The 16,594-nt window shown below is 57.2% G+C and overlaps 1 protein-coding gene across 1 annotated transcript in view; it reads right to left on the bottom strand.

The window, feature by feature from the left end:
- Positions 1 to 16,594, bottom strand: part of Cacna1i (calcium voltage-gated channel subunit alpha1 I) — a 99,508-nt gene that overhangs the window by 44,913 nt on the left and 38,001 nt on the right. The window contains exons 5-6 of the mRNA XM_069999580.1: positions 10,209 to 10,306; positions 63 to 222 (exon numbers count right to left, since the gene is read on the bottom strand). Coding sequence (XP_069855681.1) covers positions 63 to 222; positions 10,209 to 10,306 — 258 coding nt within the window. The remainder of the gene's footprint in view (positions 1 to 62; positions 223 to 10,208; positions 10,307 to 16,594) is intronic.

Below are 16,594 nucleotides of genomic sequence, written 5' to 3'. Positions count from 1 at the left end.
GGTTCTGAGTCCTAAGCACTGGGTGCGGGCCAGGTACCGGCATGCTGGCTGCACATGCTCACATGGTGAAGTTCTCCTCCAGGAAGCAGCGGTTCCGCAGCAGGCCAGCCCACAGCTGCACGCCAATGATGCCAAAGATGAAGAAGACGAAGAAACAGAGCAGGAGGACATTGCCCAGCATGGGCAGCGTGTCCAGGAGCAGGTTCACCAAGATCCGCATGCCTGGGAGAGGAAGGCACAGGGGTCGTCACCAAGCACAGAGGAGCGCAGGGGTCCAGGGAAGAGAGGAGGGAAGGGCAGACAAGCAGAGAGGAGAGATGGGCAACATGGTTGGGCTCCTTCCTCTCCATGCCTCCCTGTGACCTTCTCCTCCACATTTGTCCTTCTGTTCAGAGAGCTAGGAAAATGGCTCTGGGCCCTGACACACTTATACCAGATTGTGGGTGAATGCACAGGCATTTACAAGACTTACAGGCCAGGCACTCGCCTTGGGACTTAAAAATCAACACCTTGTTTTATAAAACAAGAGATACAAGAAGGCCCAGAATAGTTGCTTGCCTTGGGGAGAGGGTAGGGAACACCCCTTCCAGACCCTAAGCCTGCAGCAGGATCTGGATTTAAACCAACTAGCCTTTAAACTAAACCTTGCCTTCTTTCCTCAAGTTATTCTTTTTATCCATGTTGTTTAATCATCCTGGAACATTCCAGCAAACTACTATTCAACCACCATAGCCTTGTTAACTCAGTGAGCCCTGAGTTCATCTCTCGCTCCTCTGGTTTCGGCAATCTCAGCACCTCTGAACTAGCCTCAGGCACCAGGTACAGGTTGTACACTGTACAGCTAGCCTTCTGGCCTGAGTGCAGATTGTGTGTCTACCTGCTGGTCTCATCCAGGGTGCTGTGAGCGCCTGAGGGCAGAGACTGCTTCAAAGCTATCTCAGATAGCTGTGTGTTGAGGCCCAGAAGACCGCTCCGTCAGTATTTGCTAGATGACTACTTGTGAACCAAAGATGCTGTACGTCAAGGGAAGAGGGCAGAAGGGTGGAGAAGGGAGGACAGAAGGCGGTGATAAGCACAGAGGCCCTGACCACATTTGTATTGATTCCACAGGCCATGTGGGGGTGTTATTAACGCGGGAAATTATTTTAGATCTACATCACGCATTCTTCACAGAGTGATTTCTGATCAATAATTAATGCCCACCCCCATCTTCCCTTCCCATGAAACTAGGTCAGCCTCCTCTCAGGAAAGGCTGCCTGGGCACAGGGCTACAACTCCACCCCGAACGGGAGAGAGAGGGGCACTCCGTGAAGGAGCAAGCAAATGGAACACACCTCCACATAACCCATCCAAGGGAATCCAGCAGTTAGGTCAACTCTAGATCTTCCTATCATTCATTTATTCATTCACTCATTCATTCATTCCCTCACATTTCACCCATCAATGACTACCCTCTGCAGAGAACACAGAGGCCAACATGACCAATCTGTGCCCCCTTTCAGGCTCACAGCTCAGCAGTAGAGGGACAAGGAACACAGGGCTGGGAGAAAGGACCTGCCCAAGGGGTTGGGCGTGGGAATACCCATGGGTATGGAGGCTGGGCCTAGAGGTCGCTGTAGGTGAGGCCTAAGGTGAGAAGGCTCTGTGCAGACAGCCAGGTGGGGAGCTTGGGCCATTGTTGTGGCCACCTGCAAAACAAGAGGCCTGATGCAGGCATTGCAATCTGGGAGGCCGGACGGAGGCAGCAAGGGTGCCCGGAGCTCGGAGGTTGGTAGCAGCCGGACAGGAGGCTGGAGCAGGAGCTCCTGGAAGAGGCTGTGAGGCGCAGCCCGGCCTGGCTGCCCTGCCGCTGCTCCCCAGGGCGGCCTTTGTGGCTCAATTAATTCTATTTCTCTTCCTCTCCAGGATATTGAGATTCTGAGCGGCTCCCCCACCCCGGCTGGCATCCAAGAACGGCGTCCACTCCCCCTCCTCCACCTCCCTCAACCCAGAGGCCCCCAGCTCCCTGCCTGGCTCTCCCAGGGGCCCCCAAGGTCCCAGGGCCCCACAGTGGAAGCGTAATTAGCTAATTAGGACTTTGAAGGAGTGTAACGTCGCCTCTGTGCCAGGGGAAGGGAGGGCGCAGGATGCAGGGGGGAGCCCCAGAGACCTCCACTAATCTGCCTTTATGTGTTAGGTCAAATCATGAGCTGAGACAGGCCCATGGTGACACAGCACAGTCCCCACCCCGCCACCCCCACCCCCGGCACTGGGCACACAAGGCAAAGAGAGAGAGACAAAGACAGAGACAACTAGAGGCAAAGAACAGAGAGAGAGAGAGAGAGAGAGAGAGAGAGAGAGAGAGAGAGAGAGAGAGAGAGAGAGAGAGAGAGAGAAGAGATGGAGGGAGACAGGGCAAAAGGAGGAAGGACAGACCACAGAGACAGACAGACAGACAGAATGTCCACAAACCGCCTTTCCAGTCACCCTCTGCCTCTAAGCCACCCTTGGATCTCCCTCCACACCTTCCTCCTGCCAGCCTCCTCCCTCAGGCAGCCCTCCCTGATTTTCCTGTTTCGTGCCTGAGCTGGTTACAAAGCCCTGTATAAGCACCTCCTCTTTCAACCGGGGTCTGCTGGGCTTTCGGGGCGCTGATCCCAGACAGGCTACAGGTGGCCCCACAAAGATGATGGACAGCTAGCCCCCTCCCCAAGCCCAAGCTCACCCTCTCTGGTCCTGTCCAGCAAGACTCTCAGAACATAACAGGGCCCAGGACACCTGACAAAGGAGCCCTCTCCAGGTGGAAAGTCCAAATCCTTAGCCCCCCTGCAGTCCCCTTGGGGCTCACCAGTGCTCAGCCCAGCCCTGCCCCAGCAAGGGCAGTGTTGTAGCAGTTGCTGGTTTTTAACTCAGAGAGTTCAAAGTAGGAGGGGACACACAGGACTCCAGCGTTTGATTCACACACACACCCAGCCCTTTCTGTCCTAGTTATTCTTGAGCTAGGGTCTTGGGTTTTACCCAAGGCTGGTCTCAAACCACAACCCTCCTATTTACCCCCCTCCCATAACTGGGGTGGCAGGTGCATACCATCACACCAGCTTGTTCTTTGAGATGGGGGGAAGGGGTGATCTTGAAATGCAGTTCTCCTGATGGCCACCTCCTAAGTAGCTGGGATCACAGGTCGGAGCCTCCTAACCTAGATTCTTCTTTCTTTCTTTTGGTCCCCAGTGCTGAGCTGGTGCTTTGTGAGGTGCTGCCACACCTGTCTCCCTCCATCAGGACATCGAGAGCACTGTGGCTTCAGGGCTGTGTTCTCCTGTCCTGCCCAGAGTGGGCTTGGTAGCCAGGATGACAATAGTGGCCATAGATGACAATAGAGGCTCTCCCCTGGGACTGGAGTGAGGCCCCGGAGAGACAGACTCCTCACCCTGTACCCTTAGACTCTGGGCAGGCCCACTGCCACAAGCCAGAGGACCGTGGGGCCCGGGCAGATGAGCACAGCGGAGGAGGCAGGTCAGGGCAGACTCTCTCTGGAGGTTTTCTGATCACTGAGCCAAAGGAGAGGAGGTGACAGGAAGGAAGGAAGGAAGGAGGCAGGGCCGTGCCAGCTCTGTGGCCTGAGCAGCCAGGGTCAGGGGGTGGCCAGCAGGAGAGACTGGGCTCCATCTGGACATGCAGGTTTAGGGGTGTCTAGTGTGTATCTTTAAGAAGTCGTTTCATGAGCGCTCAGGGCCTGGGGTCCAGCAGCGGGGTCCCGCCAGGGCATCGCACGTGGGTGGTCTCAGGGCAGAGGCCACATGGAGAGAGCTGCTCTGACTCTCTGCCCTCAGGGGAGGAACGCAGGGCAGCGGGGTGGGGGGGCCCTCCGTGGCAGGGAGGGGACGCACTTCCTCCCCGCCATCTCCCCTTGAGGTTTGGGCACTCTCCACAGACAGAACCTGTCAGCCCAGATTAGCCTGGCCACTCTGCCAGGCCAGCTCAAGTAGAAATGGCTGGGCACGTGCCAGCCTCTGCCAGGGGCACAGCTTGCGGCCAGGGGGAGGGGAGGCGGAGAAACAGGGGCGCCGAGACTGCGGCCTGGCACAGGCCTCCGTGTTCTCTAGCTCAGCTAGGTCAGTGGAGGGCGCTGGGCGGCGGGAGAGGCCGTCTGCTGCCCTGGCCGTTGCCAATGCCGGCTAATCAGGGGCACGGTGGGCGGCCCGGAGGCCAGGCCAGGGAGCAGACGGGCCGCCTGACAGCTTACTGGCTCCAGCCGAGGAAAGGCCTGGGCACTGATGGGGGCCCACAGTACCTAGTCAAAGCAGCACCCCATCTGCTCCCTCTCAGGAGGCCTTGGCCCTCCCCAGAGCTGTTGGGGCCCCTGCCTCACCAAAGATCCCCCCCAGTGGCCTGGGACAGCCTCCCCATGCCCTGCCCCCCTCTGTGAGGCCTCAGAGCGTGTGGGGTCCTCACCCCCACACCAGGCCCTGGCTGATGCTGTCTTCAACCAGCTGACCTGGTGTCCTGTCCCAGGTCCCTCCTGACCTGGAGAACAGAGCTCAAACACGACCCCGCACAGGTGTCCGCCTCGCCGCCTGGCCCCCACCCCACTGTCCTGTCACCCTGCCCCCTCCCCCTCCTCCCCAGAGGCAGGCAGATGTCCCCCCCATCTCCTCCGGGAAGGCAGCAGTCCTGCAAGGGGAGGGGCTCTACTTCATCCCCGCTCCTCCCCTCCCTCTTCTCCCACCCCATCCTCCCTTCCCCCCTCCCTCTCTTTTTTTTCCTAACTTAAGGCTAATGTTCTACCACTTGAGTCACAGATCCCCCTTTCAGTTTTGGGGTATTTGGGAGTTTGGGGAGGAGTGGTGGTTAAATGGAGATAAGAAGGCTGAGTGCCAGTGGCTCACTCTTATAATCCTAGCTACTCAGGAGGTTGAGATCTGAGGATCACAGTTCAAAGCCAGCCCAGGCAGGAAAATCCGAGAGACTCTTATCCACTGAAGTACCAAAAAAGCCAAAAGTAGAGCTGTAGTTCAAGTGGTAGAGCAAAAGAAGCTCAGGGTCAGCACCCAGGCCCTGAATTCAAGCCCCAGGACTGGCACCAAAAAGAGAAAGAGACAGAGAGAGAGAGAGAGAGAGAGAGAGAGAGAGAGAGAGAGAGAGAGAGAAACGAGTTTCACAGGCTTTTCTGCTCAAGCTGGCTTTGAACCATAGTCTTCAGGTCTCAGCCTCCTGAGTAGCTGGGCATGAACCCCTGGTACCCAGCCCTCCCTCTTTCCCTCCTTCTCTGCAGGCCTATCTCCTTCAGGAGGAGGGCACGCCTTGGCGGGTCCTGGAGTGCCCGGGGATCCCAGGGCAGGGTTAATCCCACTGAGAGGTGGCTGTCTAGAGTCCTGGCACTGACCACTTATTTACCTGTGAAAGGGCTCAGCCAATGAGCTGAGAGAAGCACTGGTGGTGGGCACAAGGGAGGGCCCAGGCTGGTGTCAGGAGAGGATATGTAGAGATAAAGCAGCCCCATTATACTCAGGCTCAGAGAGGGGCAATGATTGGTAAAAGGTCACACAGCAAGGAACCACAACTTAGCTTCCTCCCTTCCTCCCCAGCTCCTTTATGTCGTGTCCTTGCCTTTACCCCATGGCGGGGGGAGGGGAGTGGGCCTGGACAGAGTCAGCTGTGATGGGCTAGAGAGACACATTTTACAAGTCTGTAGAGTTCCCTGACTTCCACATCCCCCACCCATCCCCGACAAAGCTGAGGCATACAGCTAATACAGTCCCTGTTTCTGCTCTGTGCAGGTAGGGAAACTGAGGCCCAGGTCCCGTAGCAGAACATGGCGGAGCTGAGGCCAGAACTTGCAGCTCCGAACCCCTGGATGAGTCTTCCCAACAGATCTCTGCAAACTCCAGTGCACCTTTTAGAATGGCAGACAGCCCACTCCCCACAGAGGTGCAATTAATAACCCAGGATCTGACTCTGTCTAGTACCACTCTCTAGCTTGCCATCTAGTGGCAGAAATGAGAGCTACGGGCACAGCTCTAAGGACACGACTTGGGAAATTCCTTTTTATTTATTTCATTGTTTTAATAGACGACCCAGGCACGGGGGTACAATCCCATAATCTCTGTATTTCAGACCCGGGGTACAAGGCCATCCTGAACTACCCCAAGAGACCTGGTCTCAAAACACCAAAGCAAACACATTTTTTTTTTAAATTCATGAAAAGTGGCATCCCAAGACTGGCGATAGTAGCTCACTTCTATAATCCTAGCTACTCAGGAGACTGAGATCCAGAAGATCAACGTTCAAAGCCAGCACAAGCAGCAAAGTATACAAGGTTCCATCTCCAAAATAGGCAGCAAAAAGCTAAGCTGGAGGTGTGGCTGAAGCAGCAGAGTACCAGTCAAGCAAGCAAGACCAGCAAGTGTGAGGCCCTGAGTTCAATCACTAGTACCACCAAAAGGGGGGGGGGGTGGAGAGAGCAGGAAAGAGACAGCCACAAAACTTCTGTAGGAAGAACTTCCGGGAGCCTCCCTTCCCCCACCACCACAAGGTACTCATTCCCTGAGAAGCAGAGAAGCTGCCTCACCTGTGAAATGTGGGCCTGGATCGATGCACCTCAGAGTCACACATCTACTAACAGTCTCTGTGCCTGGTAATTAATTACTTACAAACATGAATTGATCTTAGGAACCGTGACAGGCGGAGCACTGCCGTTCCCCAATCTGGCAGCCGTTCGGACCCTGGGTTAACACTAACAGCCTCTCCCTAATTCTGGAGAATCCAAGAGTCACATGGGAAAGTGGAATGGAATCGGGGTTGCCAGCAGGGCTGGGAGCTGGAGGGAAGTCCTGAGGAGAGCTGAGCTCCTCCCTGGCTTTCTGGAACCAAAGCCCCAGTAGCGGGAACCTCCACCAGGGCAGGGGTACAGAGGTCAGGGCCCCGCCCTTCACCAGAAATCAGGCCTGCTGGCCCGGGAGGGGGGTGGGTGGCTGGGACAGCCGCTCTGTACACAGCAGAAGAGATGGGGGCCAGGAGGAAAGGAGGGACACGGGCACCATGTGCCCCCGTGACACACCCAGGCACACCCCTCGTGCACATACGTGCACATGCTCACGCACTCAGCCCGTGGGCTCTACGGCAGGAATGTGACCGTAATCTGCCATCCTCCAGCACAGAAGTGGAGAAGGCTCTGAAGAGATGCCCCTGGCTGTTCTAGCCCTTTCCTCCCTTCCCTCCTGCCCAGACACTCCATGACCCTCAGGACCTGGGCTGGGGCCAGGAACCCCATCTCCCCCATCCCTCCGCAGCTGCCCACACAGAGCGGTCCCCTGAGCCCAGCCCACCCCACGCACCCCTGCGGGCCCCTTCCATGGCTCTCAGCTTCCTCAGGCACACAGGCCATCCACACATGGCCCTGTGTCCAGACCCAGGCCCCCTGGCCCCCACAACTGGCTAGCACCTGAACTCCCTCCCAGCCTCTGTCCTGGCCTTCCTGCCTCCCCTCTGCCCCTAGGCCTTCCCAATGTGCTAACCCCCAGGCCTCTGACCCTCAGACTCTAGCTTCTCCCCGAGGACCCCAGCCATGCAGCCCAGTCCCCTCCCCACCCTGGCCTCATACTGCTCTCCACCCAGCACCCTCGGCTCTCTGTCCTACACAGGCAGCTGGGGAAGGACACTGGTTAGACACTTGGACTCCTGGCTGGCTTCTGCCACTGCTTCGCTGGGTGACATTGGCTGCTCATGATTCCCTCCGGGCCTGATTCCATGTTTGCTAAGTGAGACGAAGCTAGTTTTCAGCTAAGAAAGTTATATGCAGCATCCTCCACCTCCCCACACACAGAAAGGCTCATGTGTGAAAGGCTCGGTCCCCAGCCAACGAATCCAATCGCCAAGAGGTGACAGCACCAGGACGGCTCTCCCTGCGCCAGTGGAGTCACCCCTCAAGGACTAGAGCACAACGGCATTATGGGCAAGGATGGGAACTAGGAGGCAGGGCCTGGCTGGAAGAAGCAACTGGTTGCTTCCTGGTTGGGACACTGTGAATGGCCCTGGAGCTCCTTCCTCAGTGTCTCTCTGCTTCCTGGCTACCATAAGGTAAGCAGCTCTCCTCTACCAACCCCCTCCCCGGTGGTGCAATCTGTGGGATGGGGGGAGAGATAAGGGAAGGTGTGTGTGTGTGTGTGTGTGTGTGTGTGTGTGTGTGTGTGTGTGTGTGTGTGTGTGTGTGTGTGTATATGTGTGTCTGTTTGTCTGTCTGTTTCCCGGCTGTCAAAAGGTGGTGTCTATCTTTCTGTCTGCTTCCTGGCTGCCATGAGGTGAGCAGCTCTCCTCTACCCGCTCTCTCCACCATGACTCTTTGCCTTACCACAGGCCCAGCAGCCATGGCACCAGTCCCCCTGGACTACAACCTCTGAAACCATGAGCCAACTTAAATCTTTCCTCTCCTGAAGTTGTGTCTGTCACAGCAAGGGAAAACTGATCTTTAAGGAGCCTTCCAAGAACAGTGAAAGTGAGAAAGATAAGGAAAACCAGCCCTACCACAGCCTCTCAGGGAAAGGTGACCCTTCTCTGTCCCCAGGGTCACCCCAGGGCAGTGGAGGAAGTGACAGGCAGAGCAGACCCCCCACCTTCCCACCTTCTCCCCTTATCTCACCCCCCTCCCTTACCCCTCCCACTAGCTCTCAAGGTCCATGTGTGGAGAGGCGGCCCTGGTGTCCTGAGAGACACTGGCCCCACAAGGTCTTTTCATCCCCTCCCACTAGCTCTCAAGGTCCATGTGTGGAGAGGCGGCCCTGGTGTCCTAAGAGACACTGGCCCCACAAGGTCTTTTCATCCCCTAACTTCAGCCCACCTGCCCTTCGCAGGACACAGCAGGGATCCAGAAACCCCCAGGCCTGGCCCACTTTGGCCTCTTCTGGCCACCTTGCCCCACACATCCTGGCTTCTTGGCCACCAGCGTGCTTGTCTAAGTACTACTCTCTGCTCTGCAAGCCCACAGCCAGGGGGCAGATGGACCCCAAAGAGATGGACTGGCTGGAGCAGGAAACAGAGCCCCACAGCCACAGCACTGATGCTGGTCAAGGTGGGACAGTGCTGACTGTGGAGGGAGATATGGTACAGATAAAGACACAGGTTCAATGACTCAGACAGGGCCAAGGAAAGTAGTAGGCTTAGCATAGACAGAACTCTGCTCACATCCCTGCCCAGCTGCCAAATTGCTGTGTGAACTTTCAGAAGATACTTAAGCTCTCTGAGCTTCTCACAGATTGTTGAGAAGATTAAATCACAGCCATCAGTATGCCAAGTACCTAAACCACAAACAAACCTCCTGTCCTTCCACTCAGGACTGAAGGCTCTGTGTGGGCATGGCCCTCCCTCCCCCCTCCTCCCCCAACCCTCCCCAACACAGGGCAGCAGAGGAATCAGGAGACCTCACCGGCCACTATGGAAGAGCATCCTTGGGCAGGAAACCATGCCTCCAAGTCTCAGGTTTTTTCATCTCTAGAGGGAAAATAGCCCACCTCCCCCTCAACATAACTGTAAGGCTCAGAAAGATGCTGGGCTTGTGGTTACAAGGTGGGTGGGTGGGTGAATGGATGGATAGGATATTTGGGTGGATAGATGGATGAGTAGATGATGGGTGGGTGGCTGAATAGGTAGATGAGTGGATGGGTAGGTTGATGAATAGATGGGTGAATGGATGATGGATGGATCTGTGAATGGATGGATGATGGATAGATGGGTGGATGAAGAGACACGTGGATGGATGATGGATAATGGATAGATGGATGAATGGAGGATAGGTGGATGGGTGCATGGATGGATGGATGTTAGCTGGGTGGATGATGGGTGGATGAATGGATGTATGGATGGCTGGGTAGATGGATGGACAAGTGGATGGACAGGTAGACAGGTGGATAGACCTGTGGATGAGTAGGTGACAGAGTTCAAGCTGTAAGTCTGTCAACGAGAGCGTCTGAATCCACCACCCAGCAATGCTGCACATGCCTCCCCTTCTCTTCATATTCAAGCTCACCTTCCAGTCTATAAAAACCACCCCCAAAGAATGTGTAATGCCTGACAGTCAGACCCCAGGAGCTGAAAGAGATGTAAGTTATCTGGGGACCCAAAGGCATCAGGGTCACTGTCTGGCCTCTTCAGGCCCAGATGAAGGCTCACAAGTTCTGTGGCACTGGGGCCATGCCTGTCTGGGGGATGGGGATGGGTGGTCAGGAAGCGCAACTCACTGGGCACGCGGTTGATGGCTTTGAGGGGTCTCAGGACACGCACAGTGCGGATGGCCGACAGGTTGATGTTCTGAAGGTCCAAGGAGTACTCCACCATCCTGCAGAGAAGAGGGAGAGAGTGAGGGAGGGGTGGGAGACACCCACGCAGGCCAGCCACGCCCACCAGGGTGGGGCTAGCAAAAGGGGTCAGAATCTGGGCTACGTCTCTGACAGTGTGGACCCTGGCTATTTGTTAGACTCATATCAAGGGGGGAGGGCTGTCTGACCTGTCCTTGGGTCTCCACAGATGTAGGGGGGCATCAGGAGACCTACCAGGCCTGGCCTCTCTCTCTACCCTGCCTCACATCAAGCTGTACATCTGGAAGGTGGCGGGAGGCTGTACTTTCCGTGGGGTCTTGAGTGGACTGGCGCAGCCCAGCTCCAGCCTCGCACGTGCCACATCCCCCAGCCCGGGGCTTGGGTCCAAGCTGTCCCAGCCAAGGGTCCACCCCGTCTCCGTCCACGAAAGCCTGCCCCTGCCTAAAGGGTCCCTAAGCAGGTCCCTGAGTCCTTGAAGCTTCTCCATGCCAAGCCCACGGCAAGATGGGCCAATGCACCAGAGTGGGCCAGCATGTCACAGCCATGGACCCACGGCCCGCCAGCCTCGCAGCCCGGGGGAGGCGCTCGCCTCTTCCGAGGGGTCTTCCCAGAGCTCCCATGAAGGGCACGCTCACGCACCACGGCCCCTCCCCACGGAAAGACAAGCCCAACGCTGGGGACCTTGCCAACGGGGCCTCCCCACCCCCGCTCACGCTCCATCCCGCAGACACCTGCCACCTCCATCAGCCGGAGAGGAAGGCGCCTCTGCACACGGCACCAACCTGCTCCCACCCCCTCCTGCTGCCTTCAGTCATTGAGTGAGAGCTGCTTCGCCTGAGATGCCCCCAGCCACCCCCCACCCCGCTGCTGCGCATGCTCAGCTCCAAGGGTGCAGCCCAACACACCTGCGCGTGCGCGCGTGCGCACACACACACACACACACACACACACACACACACACACTCTCCTACTTCCACCCACATCCAGATGGGGGTTGGGGGGGAATGACCCAAAAAAGTAAGTCACTGGAGACGGAGCCTAGAGGAGCCGTCTGGGGTGCTGGGGGGGCAGGGCCAGCCGCCCGTGGGGCCACGTGAGGATCCCACATGCGGCGAGCCACGCCGTCACCCTCTTATGCACAGATGCGTGTGACGAGGTGCTGCGGGGGTGGCACACGCCGGGCACGCGCACAGGCACACCCCAGCCCGGGGAGCCCCCTCCCCGACGGGCAGTTCCTCACCATGCCCCACCATCCCCAGGACCCTCCACCTACTGCACCCCATCTTCTCAGGCTCCTGCCCGGGGTGGGGTGGCACAGCTGGGGGGTTGAACCCCTCATGGACTGCACACCCGCGCCCCAGAGCACTCGCTCAGCCCCGGCAGGCGCCCATACGAGGCTCCACGGACTGCCAGCAACAGAACCAGGGACTTTCTAGCAATTTCCCTGTGTCACCCAGCTGGAGGTGCCCGCACCAGTGCGGCACGCTGCTCGGGACCTGGGACCAGGACAGAGCTGCCACGGGCCACCTCTGCCGGCCTCCTCCTGTCCCAACTCCCACCCCGCCCTGCCACCCCGGCCTTGCCAGTCCTCCTGGGGAAGCCCAGGTACCCAGATATCATGGGATATCCGTTCTAGCTAACTGTGGGTATCACCCACAGCTGTGCCCCGGGCAGGCTGGGGGTGCAGGGGCCCTGGGTAATGGTGGTTTTTCCATTCTGTGTTGGCCACAAAGAAGGGTGTCAGGAAGAGGTGGGCAGGGGTCCTGATGAAATACAATTCAGGACTGGGTGGCATGGTGCCCCACACTGCCTGGCTAGTAAGCTTTGGGTGGGAGGAGGGGAATGCCTCCCCGACCCAGCCTTGCCATGAGAGGCTGGCCAGACTCACAAAGCCCGGACACTCACTCCACGGACCCACAGCCCCCTCCATCCCCAAGGAATGCCTTGGGAACTCCAAAGCCTCAAAGCCTGAGCAGGTCCACGTGAGGCTGATCTGGAACCATATATGATTAACCCAGCCCCTTCCATTCACCCCAGACCTGACCTCCAGGTAGGAATATACCTTCTAATCAGCTGGGGGGAAATGTGATGTTCCCCTTTTTCCACTTGGCTGCCAGGGAGCTCAGCAAGGAAAGATCTTGATATTGTGCAGTCCTTTCGGGGAATCCATTGGCCTAAACATTTCTCTCGGGTTCCTCCTCTCTTGACAGTTGTGACCCAATGGGGGTGGGGGTGGGGGAGTAGGAAAGTACATACATACATTTGGTAGTTTAAAAAAAAAAATGCTGGGCGCTGGTGGCTCACACCTGTCAACCTAGCTACTCAGGAGGCTGAGATCTGAGGATCACAGTTCAAAGCCAGCCCAGTCAGGAAAGGCTATGAGACTCTTATCTCCAATGAACCACTCAGAAAACCAGGAGTGGCGCTGCGGCTCACGTGGTAGAACACTAGCCTCCAGCTGAAGAGCTGAGGGACAGCGCCCAGGCCCAGGTTCAAGTCCCATGATTGACAAAAAAATAAAAGGAAGAGAAGAAGGCACCCGTAAGAGGTGAAGAACCAGCAGTTGTCATTCTTCTCTGAGGAGACGAGGCCAGGAAGGGGCCACTAGCCAAGACAGGGGTGGCAGGAAGAGCTGGGGAAGGTGGAAGGGCAGAAACTCTGGGCTCACGCCATGGAAGCCTCAAGCAGCAGCACGTGGGTGAGCCGCTCAGCTCCTCCTGAACCAACCATCACACCCCTCTCCCCTGACGCCAGCCTCTTCCTGCCTGTCCTCCTTCCCCTGCGGCCTCCTCCTCCCAGCCCATCACCACAAACCTTCCAAACCAGACTGAGCTGTGCCCACACACACACACCCAGTGTGGCCTCTGGCTAGGGCCCCTGGTCCATTCGCCCTCCGTGTTCAGCCCGGCCCATCAGCAGCCCCGAGCACAGCCCCTTCCTGCCTTCCAGCACCGCCTCCCCCAGGAAGCTCTTCTCACCCTGCTTAGCGCCACAGACACAGCCCACCACGGCGTGCCGCTCACACCTCCCGGAGGACGTGGGCTCCCCTCAACGCAGGCCCTGAGCCAGTCACTCAGGAAAGTCCCTTTCTTGGGGGGAATCCCAGAAAGGGTGGGAGGAGGAGGAGGAGGAAGGAGAAGAAGAAGGAAAAGCCAAGGGAGGGCTGTTCACCCCAGGTCACCGTCGGTGCGGGCAGCAGATGTGGTGGCATCCCGGAGCCCCCAAGGGAGCGCGGGCCGAGCTGGGCCAGGGATCTGGTGGTGGAGCACCGCTTCCTGAGTGGGTACAAGGCCCTTGATTTCCATGCCCAGCACTGGAGAAAAGGAGCAAGTGGAGGCTGGAGAGTGGAGGCTGGAGGGTGGAGGCTAGGGGCAACATCCACTGGTGAAAAGATAAGGATAGCTCCCATGGAGAAAGTTCTCCATGGCCCTGGTCCAGAAGAAAGCCAGCCAGGATGCAGGGCACTATCTGGGACAGGACACACCTGACCTGACGGGCCACGGGACAGACACGAAGAGCGCCCTCAGGGCAGCTGTCTCTCGGGGACTCTGTGACACTGGACGTGAGCCTCTCTTGTCCTCCGACCTCTGCAGCCCCAGGTCCCCCCACGGCCCTCAGGGAACACACCGGGCATGACTTGTGCCCAGCGCCACCCACAGGGGACAACGCTGGCTTTTGCCCCTGCTCGCGTCACCCCATGATGCATGGCCACCCCCCACCCTGCTCCACTCCAAAGTAGACAAAGTGAGAAGGGGCCGCTGAGTGGGTGGATAAACACAGGGCTGACTTTCCCGTAGCCCACCCCTCCCCCCCGGGCCCCCAACCGGTAAGACATCCCTTTGGGGAGGTGAGAAATTAATTCCTAATTACACAGTGACTTTATCACACAGCGTTGGTGCTAAAAGTCTTTTAAAAAGAAATCCAACCATCCCCCCCCCACTACCTCCTGCCAGCTCTCAAGCACCTAATTAGGTAAGTAATTTTGTTTTAAAGCGAGCACTTCCGTCCTGGAAGCCCCAGGAGGAGAGGGACTTAACTCAGTTCCTGGCTGCTCTCCTGGGCCAGGAGGGTAAAGGAACCAGGGCTCTTCAGGCGCTTCCTCTCCCCGGCTTCAACAAGAGGTCCAGGTCTAGTCAAGCCGGGCCAGAGACTGGCACAGCCCCTCAGGGGCGGCATCCTGGCCATATGGCCAGAGCAGCTCCCTCCAGCTACGTGTGAATCTCGGCCACTGCCCACGGCACAGCACTGGGTACAGGACCTTCCCTTGGGGTCCGGGGGTAGGAGGGTCTCTGCAGCTTGCAGCCCAGCATCCTGGCTGGTCCTGGGCCCTCAGAACCTGCCCAGGGCCTTATGCACCTGCCCCCACCTAATTGCACCCCAAAGAAGCAAGGCCCAGAGAAACCCCAAATGACCCAGCCAGGCATAGGGGGTGCAGGAGCTCTGTGTCACCCACCCTCCCATCCGTCATCAGCGAAGCCTGGGTAGCATGACCACTTTCGGGGGACACAAGCCCCCCAACACTGACTGCAGTTCCCTGGATGAGCCAGCACCCCTGGAGGCCCTGTGGTCCAGTGGTTAGAACCCAGAGCGGCCAGGATGACCTGGGTAAGAGACTGGATGGAAATGAGCTCAAACAGACCCAGAGCGGGCAGGACCTGAGCCTGAAGAGCCACACGAGTGTCGCCCAGCATCACACAGAACGCTGACTCAGTTCACATGCACACGAGAGTCACGTGACACCTGCTGAAGTCCTTCCAGCCTCCCACTGCCTGCTTGGAGAAGTCCAGGCAGGAAGGGCCGAGAAAACCCAAGCAGCAGGCGCTGGTATCCCTGAGCCGTCCACCCTACTCCCCCGGGGTGCCAGGGACAAGGAACATTCCAGCTCCCAGACTGCACCAGGCCGTCTCAGGCTTGCGAATCCTTCCCAGCCTTTCCAAGCTAATAACATGAGCGAGGCACCGTAGCCCACGCCTGTAATCCTAGCTGCTCAAAGGATTGAGATCTGAGGATTGCGGTTCAAAGCCAGCCCAGACAGGAAAGTCTGTGAGACTCTTATCTCCAGTTACTCCCCAGAATGCTGGAAGCGGAGCTGTGGCTCAAAGTGGTGAAAGTTTAGCCTTGAGCATGCGCGCTCAGGGTAGCACCCAGGCCCTAAGTCCAAACCTCATAATAGATTATTTTTTTTAATGAGTAAAAAAAATCAATAACTTGAGAGACAAGATTAGAAAGGGAAAAAAAGAAAAGCTGAAAAGAACATCAAATGAGTGAGCTCCAGAATCCTTCCAGAAACTTTCCCACCCAGGGGCTGGCTTTTCTACATGATGCCGATAAAAATAGTGTTTCCTCACTCTTTGCAAAGGGATGGGGGGCGGGGCACACGGGAGGGAGGAGCTTTCTTAAAATATAATTGAAGATGTAATTAATAGGAAGGAAGCTGAGATAGGAGGAATCCCAGATCATCTGTCACAGTGACAACTCAGGTTTGTGTCTGTTGATAACCAGACCTCGGCCTTCCATGCAGCTCAGCACTCAATACACAACCAGTGCTCAGGGACAGAGGGGAAGCAGACGGAGGAGTAATGCTGAGCCCTGACTCTGGCTGGCACCTTACAATCTAAGGAACATTTCACCTACTGAATGTCTGTGTGCCCCCCCAAATTCACACACCAAAATGCTCAGTGCCCACCAAGGGGACATTAGGAGGTGCAGCCCTCAGGAATGAGAGGAGCCCCTCCCCAAATGCTCCCAAGCGAGCCCCCGAACCCCCTTCCTATCGGGATTCACCAAGACGACCCTCCAAGTCCCCAGTCTAGCTCTGTCCCAACACCGTCCTCTCTTACAGGACTGCCCAGTCAACACAGGATGTCCAGTCAACAGTGCAGGATTCTCTGTGTGTCCACACTCTCCTCCTGGGGTCTCACCCATGGGAGAAAGCTCTGTGACCCAAGGCTGATCCTGGCACCATAGCAGATGGGCTGGAAAACAGAGCGGGCTGGGGGAGTGGAGGGGTCTCTACATTCTACCTGAGCTAGGGGGAAATGCTTGTCTCAAGAGAGTCTCTTCACAGCTCTCTGAGGGCTGGTAGGCTTCCGAAGTGGTTGGGGGCAAACCCACCAGGATCTTTGGGCCTCTGGTAAAGTGACTCCCTTCCTGCTGTGCGTGACGCTGGACTCGAAGGTCGCCATTCCAGCTCCAGTCCATCTTTCCCAGTCTCCGTTTCTTCTTCTGTAAAATGGGTTTCAAAACCCTAATCTTGGGATTCCATGGCGTGAAACTACGTGTAAGAGCTGGGTCAAGCCAGGAGCAGT

Source organism: Dipodomys merriami, unplaced genomic scaffold, assembly GCF_024711535.1.
Source record: "Dipodomys merriami isolate MVZ:Mamm:240054 unplaced genomic scaffold, mDipMer1.0.p SCAF_55, whole genome shotgun sequence".
Classification (NCBI taxonomy): domain Eukaryota; kingdom Metazoa; phylum Chordata; class Mammalia; order Rodentia; family Heteromyidae; genus Dipodomys; species Dipodomys merriami.
Note: the sequence above shows the minus strand (reverse complement) of the source record. Positions and strands in the feature narration are given on the sequence as shown.